This window comes from Pongo pygmaeus, chromosome 21, assembly GCF_028885625.2.
Source record: "Pongo pygmaeus isolate AG05252 chromosome 21, NHGRI_mPonPyg2-v2.0_pri, whole genome shotgun sequence".
Classification (NCBI taxonomy): Eukaryota; Metazoa; Chordata; class Mammalia; order Primates; family Hominidae; genus Pongo; species Pongo pygmaeus.
Genome location: NC_072394.2, coordinates 35,274,829 through 35,291,367, shown reverse-complemented (window position 1 = coordinate 35,291,367; position 16,539 = coordinate 35,274,829). Strand labels below are relative to the sequence as shown.

Sequence of the window (16,539 nt, the reverse complement as noted above, 5' to 3'; positions counted from 1 at the left end):
AAGGAACTGAATTCTGCCAACAACCTGAGTGAGCTTGCAAGTGGGTCCTTCCCCAGTCAAGCCTGAGATGATTTCACAGCCCCAGCTGACAACCTTTTTTTTTTTTTTGAGATGGAGTCTCACTCTGTGGTCTAGGCTGGATTACAGTGGCGTGACCTTGGCTCACTGCAACCTCCGCTTCCCAGATTGAAGCGATTCTCTTGCCTTAGCCTCCCAAGTAGCTGGAAATAGAGGACCGTGCCACCAAGCCCAGCTAATTTTTGTATTTTTAGTAGAGATGGGGTTTCACCATGTTGGCCAGGCTGCTCTTGAACTCCTAACCTTAAGTGATCTGCCCACCTTGGCCTCTCAAAGTGCTGGGATTAGAGGCATAAGCCACCACACCGGCCCCAGCCAACAACTTGATTGCAGCCTTGTGAGAGCCTGAACAGAGAAGCCAGCCAAGCCATGCCCAGACTCCTTCCCCACCAGAACTGTAAGGTGATAAACGTGCATTGGTTTATGCCACTAAGACTGTGGTATTATCACACAGCAACAGATAATAAACCATACATATGAAACTGGAAGAAAATACATACACCAAAATGCTAACAGTGGTTACATGTAGATATTTGGACTAGGGGTATTTTTTAAAATTTTCTAGATCCCAAATAGCCTCCAACATGCTTGCAATACCTACATAATGCTTGAAAGTTTTACAGGAGAAACTAGATGCAAAGATGCTGATCAGGGCTGGGCACAGTGGCTCACACGTGTAATCCCAGCACTTTGGGAGGCCAAGGCAGAAGGCGCTGCTTGAGCCCAGGAGTTTGAGACCAGCCTGGGCAACATAGCAAGACCTCGTCTCTACAATTATTATTTTTTTAATTAGCCAGGCATGGTGGCATGTGCCTGTAGTTTCAGCTACTCCGGGGACCAAGGCAGGAGGATCACTTGAGCCCAGTAGTCCTAGACGAGCCTGGACCACATATCACGTTGGTGCAAAAGCAATTGCGATTTCTGCCATTACTTTTAATAGCAAAACTGCAATTACTTTTGCACCAACCTAATAGCAAGCCCTTGTTTCTTTAAAAAAAAAAAAAAATGTAATTAGCCAGGAGTGGTGGTATGTGCCTGTAGTTCCAGCTACTCTGGGGGCTGAGACAGGAGGATCACTTGAGCATGGGAGGTCGAGGCTGCCGTGATCACACCACTGCACTCCAGCCTGGGCGACAGAGCAATATCCTGTCTCAAAAACAAAAACAAAAAATGCTTATCATGTCTGAACCCTCCACACACCCCAGGTACTCAGTCCTGCCCTGTTGCAGAACTCACACAAAAACCAAGCCGACAGAGCAGCCTTACCTCCAGTCGAGTTGATGTCCTCCTCAAACATTTTCTCTATCTTGGCCAAGTGTATCTCAGTAAACAGCTGGGACCCAGGCTGGAGGTCGGGCACCTGGCTAAGGGTGATGGATGGTGTTGGGGAGCTAGCAGCCTCCTTGTTCTGGAAGCCATGTGGGATGGACAGCTGGAACGAATATAACAAGAACCAGGGACTGAGTGTTTCAATTTCCTGAGCCAAACATTTTCAGCACATGATTTAAAGAGAGACTCTTTGAGAAAGAACAAGGTAAGTAGTGTTATGATGTCACTGACAGAAATACATAATTCTTAACCATTTTTAGACCTAAGAAGATAAAGAAAAACCTAGACTCTTCTGACTTTGGAGAGGGAACCATTGTACCCTTTTTACAGATGCCATAACTGAGGCTCAGGGAGGATACAGCCAAGCCCTACCTTACTCATAATGGGGTGTTCATTTATAAGGGACCTCAGTTCAGTAACTATATTATTTCAAATCTTCAGTGGTCAGAATTCAGAACCCCAGGGGGCTAGGCATGGTGGCTCACGCCCATAATCCCAGCACTTTGGGAGGCTGAGGAGGGCGGATCATTTGAGGTCAGGAGTTTGAGACCAGCCTGACCAACATGGTAGAAACCCATGTCTACTAAAAATACAAAAACATTAGCCAGGTGTGGTAGCGTGTGCCTGTAGCCCCAGCTACTCAGGAGGCTGAGGCAGGAGAATCACTCGAACCCAGGAGGTGGAGGTTGCAGTGAGCTGAGATTGCGCCACTGCATTCCAGCCTGGGCAACAGAGCAAGACTTCAAAAAAAAAAAGAAAGAAAGAGAGAGAGAGAGAAAGGAAGGAAGGAAGAAACGAAGGAAGGAGGGAAGAAGGGAAGGAAGGAAGGAAGGAAGGAAGGAAGAAAGGAAGGAAGGAAGAAAGGAAGGAAGGAAGAAAGGAAGGAAGGAAGAAAGGAAGGAAGGAAGGAAGGAAGAAGGGAGGAAGGGAGGAAGGGAAGAAGGGAGAAGTGAGGGAGGGAAGGAAGGAAGGAAGAAAGGAAGGAAGGAAGAAACGGAGGGAGGGAGAGAGGCAGGGAAGGAAGGAAGGAAGGAAAGAAGGAAGGAAGAAAGAAAGGGAGGAAGGGAGGGAGGGAGGAAGGGAGGAAGGGAGAGAGGGAGGGAAGGAAGGAAGGAAGGAAGGAAGAAAACCCCAGGGAATCCAGCTCCATTTTCCCTAATTTGACCTGGTCCTGACCAGCCCAGATGTCCCATCTCGGTCAGATGAGCTCACCTGCCCCACCCCTGGCCTCCCTGCCAACACACCAATGTTCACACAGACCCCTCCACTGGGGGTTCTCCCTCACTTCCCCCTTCTACTCATCCTTCCCAAATCCCCCCAAAAGCGTTCCCCACCCCTCCAGGCCTCATGATGCTTCCTCTCCTTACCCCTCCGTGAGACTGATACAGATACTTAGCATAACATGTCAGGTCACCAAAGCTCAGGCCATCAAAGGCCGCCTTCCCTAAAAGACTCCAAACGTGGACAATTAGATGACCTGAGTGGCAGGCAGGCACTGCTGCTCACTGAGACACATTGCTTTGGGCCTTGGGAAGTTGAGAAGACTTTAGTTCAAAAAGCCAAAAGACAAGGGATTAAATTGCTCACTCTCCCCACCTTAGCCCCAACTAAAGAGCAAATGTGCTCAACCTCATGTGACCTTTCATTCATTAGCCCAGCATCTACACACATTGACTGAATGCCAGGCACTGTGGATACAGCACTGTGGATACACTGTGAACATAGTGAGGGTCCCTGCCTCCATGGAGCCCAACAGAGGAGCACGTGAAGGCTCTCACTACACACCCAGACCCCAAATTAGAAATCTCAGCACCGCCTTCAGCTCTTCCCTCTTCTTCCTATGCATTCTACCGTCCCTCCAGTTAATTATTCCTGGGATCCACCTCCTACATATAAGCCTCCTCTTCCACACCCCTGCTCTACCCGAACTCTAGTTTTTTGCTGGGACAAGTACAATGACCACCACTAAGACCAGAGTTTGACCTTCTCTTCCCATCCACCTCCCAACACTGGCACCAGTCATCTTTCTAGGCAGCAAATTTTTCTTTTTTTTTTTTTTTTTTTTTTGAGACAGTCTCACTCTGTCACCCAGCTGGAGCGTGGTGCGATCTCAGCTCACTGCAACCTCTGCCTCCTGGGTTCAAGTGATTCTCGTGAACCAGCCTCCCAAGTAGCTGGGACTACAGGCATGAGTCACCACGCCCGGCTAATTTTTTGTATTTTTAGTAGAGACAAGGTTTCACCATGTTGACCAGGCTGGCCTCGAACTCCTGACCTCAGGTGATCCTCCTGCCTTGGCCTCCCAAAGTGCTGAGATTACAGGCATGGGCCACCGCGCCTGGCTTCTAGGCAGCAAATCTGATCAATGACTTTACCCTGCTTCTGACACTCTTCACCCCAACTCCTGAGTGTAGCATTCAAAGTACTTCCTAACCAGCTCTGACCTATCTTTCTAGTTTCAAGCATTCACCATGTTCCAGGCACACCACCTGCTCCCCACCATCCCCAAGCCCAGCAAGCATTCAGTGCTTACTCACATTGTCTCCCATACACAGTCCAACCCGTCTCCCCCAGAGGTGAACCCCTACCCACTCTTCAGACTCTCACTCAAACGGAACCTCCCCCAAGGAGCTCTTCCATAACTTTCAGATGACAGTCATCACTGCCACCTCCATATTCCCAGGTCTTTGTTCATATCTGCCCCTCAAGGCATAGTAAGTGTGCATGTCTGTCCATACATGTAGGCAGCAAGGCATGAGGGGAAGCACACGGCTGCAGAGCCCCAGAGCTCCGGGTTGGAATTCTGTCTGGCTCCCCCACTTACAGGCTATTTTAACTTAGGCATATCACATCACTTCCCTGAGCCACAGGTTTCCTCATCTGCAAAACAGAGAGCCACAGTCCCTACCCTGCAGGGTTGTGGTTGAGACCTAAATGATACCTGAATACATGTGAAGCCCCAGTAAACTGTAATTACACAATAAATGGCAGCTCTTGTTATTACTCCTTGTCTCATAGTGAGCTCTTCAAAGGGCATGTTTAACTTAACTTAATCCAATTTGTATTAATTATCTCTATATTCCCCAGCCCCAAGCACATAACAGACAATTGATACATACCTGGCTTGATAAAAACTCTTACAGCCCATCCCACTATTATCACAAACTGCTGTACAAAATTAAGTAGAGAAGTGGAGTCCACGTACAGACCGTACATCAGGGGGCTCAGGTGTGTTGCATTTGACTCTTGTAGCTTTTTTGTTTTGCTTTTTTAGAGACAGGGTCTCCCTCTGTTGCCCAGGATAAGTGCAATGGCAAGATCATGGCTCACAGTAGCCTCGACATCCCAAGCTCAATCAATCCTCCCACCTCAGCCTCTGGAGTAGCGGGGACCACAGGCATGTGCCACCATGCCTAATTTATTTTTTACTTTTTGTAGAGATGGGGTTTCACTATGTTGTCCAGGCAGGTCTCAAACTCCTGGGCTCAGCAATCCTCCTGCCTTCACCTCACAAAGTGCTGGGATTACAGGTGTGAGCCACCATACCCAGTCTCAGGCAGCCCTTTAAAAGTACACTTAGGTCAGGCATGGTGGCTCACGCCTGTAATCCCAGCATTTTGGGAGGCTGAGCCAGGCAGATCATGAGGTCAGGAGTTCAAGACCAGCCTGGCCAACATGGTGAAACCCCATCTCTACTAAAAATATAAAAATTAGCTGGGCATGGTGGCACGTGCCTGTATTCCTAGCTACTCAGGAGGCTGAGGCAGGAAAATTGCTTGAACCCAGGAGGCAGAGGTTTCAGTGAGCCGAGATGGTGTCACTGCACTCTAGCCTGGGCGACAGAGCAAGACTCTGTCTCAAAAAAAAAAAAAAAAAGTACACTTAAGTTACCTGTCCAGTAAATATCTGAGTATGCAACCCCCTCTCCGATGCAGAAACCCCTGTACTTCCATGCTGGTAAGTGAGGTTTTGGGTGACTCTGGAATGCCCCACCCTTTATTAGTTCAGGTAATTGTCTTACCTTTTGGAGTTGAGGGATCTCTGCTAAGTCTTCAGAAGACATTAGTCTTGACCTAGAATAGGGAATCATAGTCAACTTAACTCCAGTCGTTGTAAGGACCACGTGGAAGGCTGACTTAACCAGGTCACAGACAGGTGGAAAAGAAGTCAAGGACAAGGGAGAGGGTGGCTGCCCCTTGCCCATGGACACTCCCAGCAAGCATTTGATGAGCATCCCTTTTCCCAGAGATTTCTCCAGCAAAAAGCTTTTGCCAAACTTGCACCTGAGCCTTTCTTCCCCTGATAGAGAGGAGTTGTCCTGTAGAGGCCATGGGGTTTCACAAGTTTCTTTACTCCTGACTTAATGCCAGAGGCTTCCTAAAGGGGATCACGCTTTCTACAGAAGTAGAAGAATCTTAGGAGGCCATGTGGTAGTCCAAGTACAATAAACAGATTAGAAAAATGAGGGCTCCTCACTTCCGCTGCATATACCCTCCCCACCCGCCTTCCAGTGCCCTTGCAAGTCAGGACTTCGGGAGAGCAGACAGAACAGAGCTTTGCTCTGGGAATGTAAAGGCAACGTTTCTATTGGGTCAGCAAGGCCTCCATTTGAGATGGATGACAGTGTTTTGTTAGGGTCATTGGAGCACCAATCCACCTCGTCAGCAAGTCCCACCAGGCAAGAGTCCAGAGGGCACTCTAGGATGGCAGGGGAACAGCCAAGAAATAGTTAAACCCAAGACATGCACAGGGGACCAAGTGAGCCAGCTTGGCTTGACCTGAAGGGTCCTGGGGGCAGAGGGGAGGGAGGAATCATGGGAGAGAAGAAAAGAAAAATTGGCAGCAAAAAGCAGAATCTTGAACACCTGGCCAGACAGTCTGAACAAAATGAAGGGCAACTATGAAAGTTCATCAGCGGCCAGGTGCAGTTGCTCACACCTGTAATCCCAGCACTTTGGGAGGCCAAGGCGGAAGGATCGCCTAAGGTCAGGAGTTCGAACAAGACCAGCCTGGCCAACATGGTGAAACCCTGTCTCTACTAAAAATATAAAAAATTAGCCGGGTGTGGTGGCAGGTTCCTGTAATCCCAGCTACTTGGGAGGCTGAGGCAGGAGGATTGCTTGAACCTGGGAGGCAAGAGGTTGCAGTGAGCCGAGATTGAGCCACTGTCCTCCAGACTGGGTGACAAGAGCAAGACTCTGTCCCAAAAAAATAAAAAATAAAATTCATCAGCACAAGCTGGAGGGAGAAGACTGAACGGTACCCAAGAATGCTCTAATCTAGCAGTGTCTTGGCAACAGCTCACACCTAAGGACCAAAGGAGAGAGGACAGCCTAAGGGAAGGAGATTTGGAAGCCAAGAACCAAGTTAACAGAAATGCCAGAACCACTTCCAGAAAAAGGAGCAAAGAGGGAAAGTGGTTTAATGCATGTGATACTAGGCTGTCCAATTAGGAATAAAAAAATAGGCCGAGGTGGGGGAACACTTGCATCCAGGAGTTTGAGACCAGCCTGGGCAACACTGAGACCCCATATCTACAAAACATCCAAAATTAGCCAGGCGTGGTGGCACACACCTATATGCCCAGCTACTCAGGAGGCTGAGGTGGAAGAATTACTTGAGCCCAGGATGTTGAGGCTGCAGAGAGCTGAGATCGTACCACTACACTCCAGCCTGGATGACAGAGTGAGACCCTGTCTCAGAAAAAAAAAGAAAAGAAAAAGAAATAATAAAAACGAGTATCTGGAAATCTGGGGACTGAAACTTGAGGAGTGGCTACATTTAGAGGACAGAAAGAGGGAGAAACACACAAGACAGCTAGGAGAATGGGATGCTACAAAGTGAGCTAAGGTGATAAGGGAAAGAAACGGCCACTGAAAAAGGCAATTAAGAGGTTACCAGTGAAAAAGCTAAAGTGTATGTAAAATGTTAAGTTCATTTCTGTTAAGAATATATGCATGTACATGTTGGCACATGCATAAAGAAGAGCCTGGAAACATACACTCCAAAATTAATGGCAGTCATCTCTGACAGGTGAGATTATGGAAGATGTTCATAGCCTAAATCATGCAATTCTCTGATTTTTATTTTAATTAAAAAAGGGTTCATGGCAATCTTTTGAGATGGGGTCTTGCTATGTTGCCCAGGCTGGTTTTGCACTCCTGGGCTCAGGTGATCCTCCCACCTCAGCCTCCCAAGTAGCTGGGACAACAGGCGCATGCCACCACACCAGGCTCATGGCAATCTTTAAAATGTGTTTCAACGGCTAGGCGCGGGGACTCACATCTGTAATCCTAGCACTTTGGGAGGCCAAGGCAGACGGATCACCTGAGGTCAGGAGTTCAAGACCAGCCTGGCCAACAGGGAGAAATCCCATCTCTACTAAAAATACAAACATTAGCTGGGTGTGGTGGTGGATGCCTGTAATCCCAGCTACTTAGGAGGCTGAGGTAGGAGAACTGCTTGAACCCAGGAGGCAGAGGTTGTGGTGAGCCGAGATCGCGCCATTGCACTCCAGCCTGGGCAACAAGAACGCAACTCCGTCTCAAAAAAATAAAATAAAATGTGTTTCAGTGGAGTGGGTAGGATGGTGGGTAGTAATTTAAATGACTCCTTTGTGAAAGGCCACTGTTGAAGAGGGATTGCTGCAGCATCATTCATAGGAGCAAAAACCAGAAATGAATCATTATAGACACAGAAATGAACAAATCAGTGCACCTGCACCTAGGACATCACCCAAACATCAGAAGGATGAATCTGACTTCCAGCAGCTAAGAGAGATTTCCATGAAGTACTAATAAGAAAAGCACGATGCAGGCCAGGCACAGTGGCTCATACCTGTAATGCCAACACTTTCGGAGGCCAAGGCAGGAAGATGGCTTGAGCCCAGGAATTTGAGACCAGCCTGGGCAACATGGTGAAACCCCATTTGTACAAAACATACAAAAAAATAGCTGGGTATGGTGGCACTCACCTGTAGTCCCAGCTACTCAAGAGGGTGAGGTGGGAGGATTACCTGCATCCAGAAGTTCGAGGCCGTAGTGAACTGTAATCACAACACTGCACTCCAGGAGGGCCTGGGTAAGAGAATGAGACCTTGTCTCAAAAAAATTAAAAAAAAAAATTAAAAAACCAAGATGCAGAAAAGGGTGCACAGTATGATGCCTATTTTTATAAAAGAATGAAAAAATAGCCTGGGCACAATGGCTGACTTCTGTAATCCCAGCTACTCGGGAGACTGAGGCACGAGAATCGCTTGAACCCAGGAGGTGGAGGTTGCAGTGAACTAAGACTGTGCCACTGCACTCCAGCCTAGGCGAAAGAGTAGACTCTATCTCAAAAAACAACAACAAAAAAAACTTACCACCATCAGCGATGGAACAAAATGACATCCATCACACACCTCCTGATCAGATACACGCAGGGTACACTGCTTCGGTAGTGTTATTGCCAAAAAAAAATACATCATCTGAATCTAATCATAAGGAAACAGACAAACCCACATTACAGGATATTCTACAAAATAACTGGGTTTTTTTGCTTTTTTTTTTTTTTTTGAGAGTCTCACTCTGTCACACAGGCTAGAATGCAGTGGCTCAATCTCAGGTCACCGCAACCTCCACCTCCCAGGTTCTGATGATTCTCATGCCTCAGCCTCCTCAGTAGCTGGGATTATAGGTGCACACCACCATGCCCAGCTAACTTTCATATTTTTAGTAGAAACAGGGTTTCTCCATGTTAGCCAGGCTGGTCTCGAACTCCTTGCCTCAAGTGCTTTCTGCCCGCCTTGGCTTCCCAAAGTGCTGGGATTACAGGCGTGAGTCACCGCGCCTGGCCAAAATAAAATGCCATGTAAACCAAAGAAAGGCTAAGGAACTGTTAGAGATGAAAGGTGACTCAAGAGACCCAACAACTAAAGGCAATGCACGATTCTGAATTGAATCCCAGATTGGGAAGAAACAAAAATGCTGCAAGGGCTGTTATTCGGTGAAATTATGTAAAATTTGAACATGGACTCTATATTATTAGATATTATATTAATGTTTTCTGCTTTTGATAACTGTATTGTGGTTATGAGAATGTCCTTGTTTCAGGAAATGTACACTTAAAAGTATTTAGGGGTAAAAGGGCATGATGTCTGTAATTCTCAAATGGTTTAACAAATAACATAACAACACAAATGTGGCAAAATGTTCACAATTAGTCTATCTGGACAAAAGGAAGTTCTTTGTAGTAGTCTTACAACTATTTATATATTTTTAATTATTTCAAAACTAAATATTTTGTAAGATAAATGTCTTTCACCAGGAGAAAGTGGTTCTATGTATGTTCATGAACAGAGGTAAAACGCCAAGTGGGAAAAAAAGTGCTGGTTGCTGCCAACAGAGACCACCCAAAAGAAAAGGGCAGGAGTAAGAGGGGAGAGGCCAAGACAAGTACCATTCCTCCAACTCTGAAGGGAAGGGAAGGCTGAGATGTAAAACTCAGTTGATATTCAGAATTGGAGAACAGGTCAGATCAGAAGTCACATCCGTCTGCCTCAATCTATTCCCTAAAGTTGACCTGTCCGGAGCTGACGGAAGAGGAGCAGGGCAAGGTAGGTGGGGAGAGTACCATCTGGAACAGGGGTGAGAATTCAGAGCAGCCACTAGGGGAACATGCTAGGGATGAGAGGGGAACAAGTGGTTTGTAGGAATTTGTAGAGGCAGATGACTTAAGGATACATGCATTGAAAGCCGGCCAGGACAGAGATAAGAGCTGCTCTCCAGCCTTGGAGGTCAGGCGGAGGTCTTCAGCAAAGGTATCCAATCTTTTGGAGAGCAACTTTCACCCAAAACCCTCACTCACCCTGACTCAATTTGATCTCCTCAGTTAATCTTGCTGGCAAAGTCCGGCAAAGTGCTATCACTTTCCAACTCCCATCTCAACAAAGACATCGGCAGCTGTTCCCAGTCCAAGACAGCTCCTTTATGAAGTCGAGATGGAACTCTGGGTCTGCTGGTCACATTTAGAACCAGGGAAATGAGACAGAATTCCGTATGAAGAACATAAATGAAGCATCAGAACCCATCCCACAAACCATAATCACAGAACCATTTTTCATCCAATTTGAAACATTTCTTTTATTGAAGAAGTTGAACTTACAGCAGACAGTGAAAGGAGCTACAGCACAAACAGCCAAGACAAACACAGACATAAAATAATACATAAAACAAGTAGCGGGAAACTGGAAGATGCCAGGGAGTCCTCTTATAAAGTGGGGTTCACCGAAACCAAAAGGCCAACTGGCTCCAGGACAGCAAAAGGCACAGTGGCTCCTCTGCTCCGCTGCCTTCTGCCCCATTTGAAATGGGGGACTTACAAATCCAGACTTCAGGGCAGGCCTAGACTTGATGCAGGCACTGCAATCTTGGTCCATGGTGCAATTCAGCAGACAAGCTGGTGAAAGGTAAGTTGTCTCCACAGATTTCAATCAGGGACATGGCTTCCGGATGTTAAAAGATACCCAGCTAAGTCACAAGGAAGTGGATGTTTTCAAATGCTAAGTGACCACCAAACAAAACATTCTCCCTGGGCCCTCACCACTCAGAGAACACCAACATACAAAAACAAAAGTCTGTTCCCATTTCACCAATAATGGAGACAAAGGATTTTGTCATAGTGTAGAATATTAAGAATGGATGAATAAAAAGTCAAAAAAGGTGCAGAGGTCCTATAAATCAGGGTTTATTAGACTAGATATTAATAAATTAGAAGGGTTTTTTAAAAGAAAAAAAAAAAAGGTTGTTGGCCCTAAATATGAGTTTCCCATTGTTTCTTAGCTTAGTATATTCATTTTCCAACACAATGTTAGCAATTCTTACAGCAGTTCTTGCATTTTTCCAATAACATATTTATTAATCAAATGGTATATATTTTTCACTATAACCTATTTTCACTGATTAATACATTTATCAGTATTTTAATGTGGCCTAAAATATGCTAAATTCTGTCACAATAAATATGTTTTTCCCTCCCTGGGGAGAAACATGAGTAAAAAAAAGGAAAATATTAAGATGCATTCCACTTTTTAGTTAAGGACAAGTTCAGAAAACTCCCATCTTTTTAAAAAAGAATGAAAATAGGATCCTAAGTAACTCAGGTTAGAAAAACAGTAACAGGGCCAGGCGCAATGGCTCACGCCTATAATCCCAGCACTTTGGGAGGCTGAGGCAGGAGGATCACTTGAGCCCAGGAGTCTGAGATCAGCCTGGGCAACATAGTGAGACCATGTCTTTATTTTTAAAAAAAATTAAAAAGAGAGAAAAATAGTAACAATAAAACAAGTGCGGAGGAGGACATTTAGAAGAAAAATCTCCTAGAGAAACCTCTGCACAAAAATAATTTTGGAAAAAAGTTAGAAGTCCTACCTGAGATTCATTCAGGCATCACTTGCTAATGCTAAGGAAATTCTGATTGGAAGGTAGCAACTCAGGGGCCCAAGGGCCACATTAACAGATGCAATTACCCGCCCTAGAGAAGGCGCTTCCTCACGCTCCCACTTAGCTGCAATGCCAATACTGTCCTTTCAAGCCTCAACCCTGTGATTTTAAGATATCAAAACTTGTATCCTTCTTCAGCTCTATGTAATTTGTCAAAAATTTCAAGATGCAACTCTATAGCCAAAAAGAGAGCCTTTTTCTTTTTCAAACAAAAATAAACGAGAGAAGTCACTGACTGCTAAAACTAGCAGGGACCCTCAAGATTGGTATCACAGGATCACACTTTCAGCTGGCAGTAGGTTGAGGTCAGTAACTCAGCTCACATGACATTTAAAACCACACAACACTACCAGAGAGAGCTACAGGTTCAGATGCCAATGGTTTCAAAAAACCATGATTCAGGCTGGGCGCAGTGGTTCACGCCTGTAAACCCAGCACTTTAGGAGGCCGAGGCAGGTGGATCACAAGGTCGGGAGTTTGAGACCAGCCTGGCCAACATGGTGAAACCCTGTTTCTACTAAAAATACAAAAATAAGCCGGGCATGGTGGTACGTGCCTGCAATCCCAGCTACTCAGGAGGCTGAGGCAGGACAATCGCTTGAATCCGGGAGGCGGAGGTTGCAGTGAGCCAAGATCACACCACAGCACTCCAGCCTGGGCGACAACAGCAAGACTCTGTCTTGGAAAAAAAAAAAAAACACAATTCAAGAAAAAGGCAGATTCTCATGTGTTCAGCAGCTACTTAAAAAAAAAAAAAAAAAAAAAAAGGCACTTCTTGGCCAGGAATGGTGGAGGACTGCTTGAGCCCAGGAGTTCAAGACCAGCCTGGGGAACATAGCCAGACCTTGTCTCTACAAAAATAAAATTAGCTGAGCAGTTCCAGCTGCTTGGGAGGCTGAGGTGGGAGAAGCACTTGAGCCCGGGAAGTCAAGGCTGCAGTGAGCCGTGACCATGCCACTGCACTCCAGCCTGGGTGAAGAGTGAGACCCTGCCTGGAAAAAAAAACAAAAACAACAACAACAGAAAAGCACTTCCTAATGATTGGGGAAAATATTAAATACTAGGTCAGAGAGTTAAAGACTCTTAGAAATTTTTAAGAATACATTTATTTCACTCAACACTGAATCTTAAAATTATTACTTCTTCAGACCAGGCATGGTGACTCAAGCCTGTAATCCCAGCACTTTGGGAGGCCGAGGAGGGCGGATCACTTGAGCTCAGGAGTTGCAGACCAACCTGGACAGCATAGTGAAACCCCATCCCTACCAAAAAAAAAAAAAAAGAAAATTATTACTTCCTCTCTCAGGCTTCAAAATGAAGGAGGGAGGGAGGGACAAACTGGGATATCCCATAGCTGCCTGCAAAAAACACAATAGCTTATTCCATTCTCCCAAGCAGGATTTAAAATTTCAAAGTGAAAACAGCAGTCATATGTAATTATACATGCTTAACTCTCTCACATTTTGTAGAAACACATACAAAATACCAAAAAAAAAAAAAAAAAAAAAAAAAAAAAGACTGTATCAGGTTAGAAAACTTTAGAACACCAAAATCCAGATGACCTTGAAGTTTTGCTGGATCTTAAAATCACTACAACTACTTCAAAATATATAAACAGGCCCCATTATGAAAAATATAAATATGAACATGATAAGTAAGCAAGAGAGGAAAGGAAACTGGTCACTCAGATAAACCATGACAGGTCCTGGGTAAAATACATTTAGACAACTCGGGGATGGAGGTACTAGAATTAGCAAGGCCCTCCCTGCAGCTTGCAGCCTGTGGGGAAAAAGCCAAACAGGTGGTAGGCCACTTGCATTATTCCTCCTGCCAAAGCCTCCTCTTTCAGAGTCAAAAACCAAAAGTAGTTGAGACACTGTGCTTTTCTATCAAAATCGCCCTTCACTGGTGAAAACTAGCCTCCACTGGCAATGTTCGCTGGGAACTATACAGTCTCCCACTCTTTCTTGTTCCAGTATCCTACTGACTTTTACAGACCTCAGTAACTTTTTCCAAACCAGGACTCAACTCCTCACTGAGCCAATGAAAAGCCATGCTCTGCAGACTTCAGATGCAGGGCCTAGCAGAGGACTCTGGTCTTAACTCCTGGTCCGTGGCATTCCACTTACAGCACAGTCTTCCTCATTTATTTCAGTAAAGGTCAGAGGTGGGTGCCAGCCACACATCCACTTCATATGTTCAGTCTTACTCACTTGTGTGCTTGACCTTGGACTTAACTTCAATACTCTGCACTGCAATTTGTGAATCATCCATTAAGGCTACATCTTAAAAACTAATCTCTGTCTCCACTGGAGACATAGTAACTAGTAAGAACCACAAATCCAGCTTTTTAAGATTTACCCTGATAGACTGACTCTCATCCAACAAAAGCTTCCCACATCCCACTCTACTGCTAAAACAGAAAGTAAATGAAAGGCTCAGTAGATGGAATAAATTACTCTTCCTCCTCTGCCTCATACCTACACCCAGCCTCACCAACAATCTCCTCCAACTGTTAAAAAAACACTCAAAGTAAACCAGGAAAAAACTAAGGTAGAAATTTTTAAATAGTAAATAAGGCAAGACAAATAGAATTCCAAACTGCCTATACATATATATGTGTATATAGATATATATATACACATATATATACACATATATATACACATATATACACACATATATATACACATACATATATATACACATATATATATATGATTTTATATATATATAAAATCTTTTAAATAGAGACAGGGTCTCTTGCTATGTTGCCCAGGCTAGTTTCAAACTCCTGGGCTCAAGCAATCCTCTTGCACTGGCCTCCCAAAGTGCTGGGATTACAGGCATGAGCCATGACACCCAGCCCCAAACTGCTGACAGGTCATTTTACAATTATAAATTTATCTCTTGATGCCACTTACAAAGTTCTAGGCATTGGTGGGTAACCTGGTTTGCTTTCAAATGGTCACAGGACAAAGAACTGCCTCCTCACACTCAGAAACATGTCTATGAAGGCTATTTCCATTTCACATTTCAGAACCTGAGAGCCTCCAATACAAGGAAATGAGAGTTATTTACAATTTTGATACACACACACACACACACACACCTCAAGATTTAAGGTTCTAGATTGAGGAGCCTAGAAATTTGACTCTAAGGCTTGACCTGCTCACCTAGATAACCAAATTAATGAAGCTACTGGATACAACCTCGATAGAGTACAGAGAAAGCTTCTGCACTCCAAGGACTAAGGTAACATTACTTCCCAAATCAGATTAAGCCAAAGGGGGAACAGACCTTCACAAGTCACAGCTATATAGCAATTTGGGCCAGGCACAGTGACTCACACCTCCCAGCATTTGGGGAGGAAGAGATGAGTAAATTGTTTGAGCCCAGGGGTTCAAGACCAGCCTGCAATATAGCAAACCCCGTCTCTACAAAAAATACCAAAAAATTGGTCAGGCATGGTGGCTCACGCCTGTAATCCCAGCACTTTGGGAGGCCGAGGCGGGTGGATCACCTGAGGTCAGGAGTTCCAGACCAGCCTGGCTAACATGGCAAAACCCCGTCTCTACTAAAAACACAAAAATAAGCTGGGTGTGGTGGTGGGCACTTGTAATCCCAGCTACTCTCGAGGCTGAGGCAGGAGACTCGCTTGAACCCAGGAGGCGGAGGTTGCAGTGAGCCAAGATGGTGCCACTGTACTCCAACCTGGGCAACAAGAACAAAACTCTGTCTCAAAAAAAAAACAAAAACAAAAACAAAAAAATTAGCTAGCCAGGCATGGTGGTGTGCACTACAGTCCCAGCTACTAGGGAGGTTGAGGTGGGAGGACAGCTTAAGCTCAGGAAGTTGAGGCTGTCATGAGCCATGACTGTGCCACTGCACTCCAGCCTGGGTGACAGAAGACCCTGTCTCAAAAAAACAAAAACAAAAATGATACATAATTTGGCTGAAGTCACCTAGGTTAATGGTTCTAACTGCAGTCAAGTTCAATGTAAAAGTACACAATCCCTTCAGGCTTTTAGAGAAAACTCTGAACGCTCAGTTATACCCTCGCATGTGAAAATGAAGAGAAAAAAGGCAGCAAGCATCATGAAGATACAGAAATAAATATGAACTCATCTGGTTTTAACGTTTTACAAACTAAATGTGTGAATCCAGAAGTATGATATCAAGCAGGGAGTGGTGGCTCACACCTGTAATCCCAGCACTTTGGGAGGCCAAGACAGGTGGATCACTTGAGGCCAGGAGTTCGAGACTAGCTTGGGCAACATGGCAAAACTCCATCTCTACTGAAAATACAAAAATTAGCCAGGCATAGTGGCACAGGCCTGTAATCCCAGCTACTCAGGAGGCTGAGGCACAGGAACTGCTTCAGCCTGGGAGGTGGAGGTTGCAGTTTGCCAAGATCGTGCCACTGCACTCCAGCCTGGGTGACAGAGCAAGACTGTCTGGGGAAAAAAAAAAAAAAAAGACATATTACAACAGTGCCAGACCAGAAAAATGACGGGTGGTTCACAACACTGATCACAGCCTGAGGTTCAGCTTGTTTCAAAGCAATGTTCTCTGTTGTCAACAGTCAGATTTGGGTCACCCACATACTAGCAAGCTAATCTGACTAGGCTGATCAGGCCTAAAGCTTGGA

At 45.2% G+C, this 16,539-nt stretch overlaps 1 protein-coding gene across 1 annotated transcript in view; it reads right to left on the bottom strand.

The window, feature by feature from the left end:
• The window catches only part of EFCAB8 (EF-hand calcium binding domain 8), a 103,820-nt gene extending 93,482 nt beyond the window's left edge, over positions 1 to 10,338 (bottom strand). The window contains exons 1-3 of the mRNA XM_054467054.1: positions 10,255 to 10,338; positions 5,429 to 5,480; positions 1,345 to 1,510 (exon numbers count right to left, since the gene is read on the bottom strand). Coding sequence (XP_054323029.1) covers positions 1,345 to 1,510; positions 5,429 to 5,470 — 208 coding nt within the window. The 5' untranslated portion in view covers positions 5,471 to 5,480; positions 10,255 to 10,338. The remainder of the gene's footprint in view (positions 1 to 1,344; positions 1,511 to 5,428; positions 5,481 to 10,254) is intronic.
• Between the last annotated feature and the right edge of the window lie 6,201 nt (positions 10,339 to 16,539).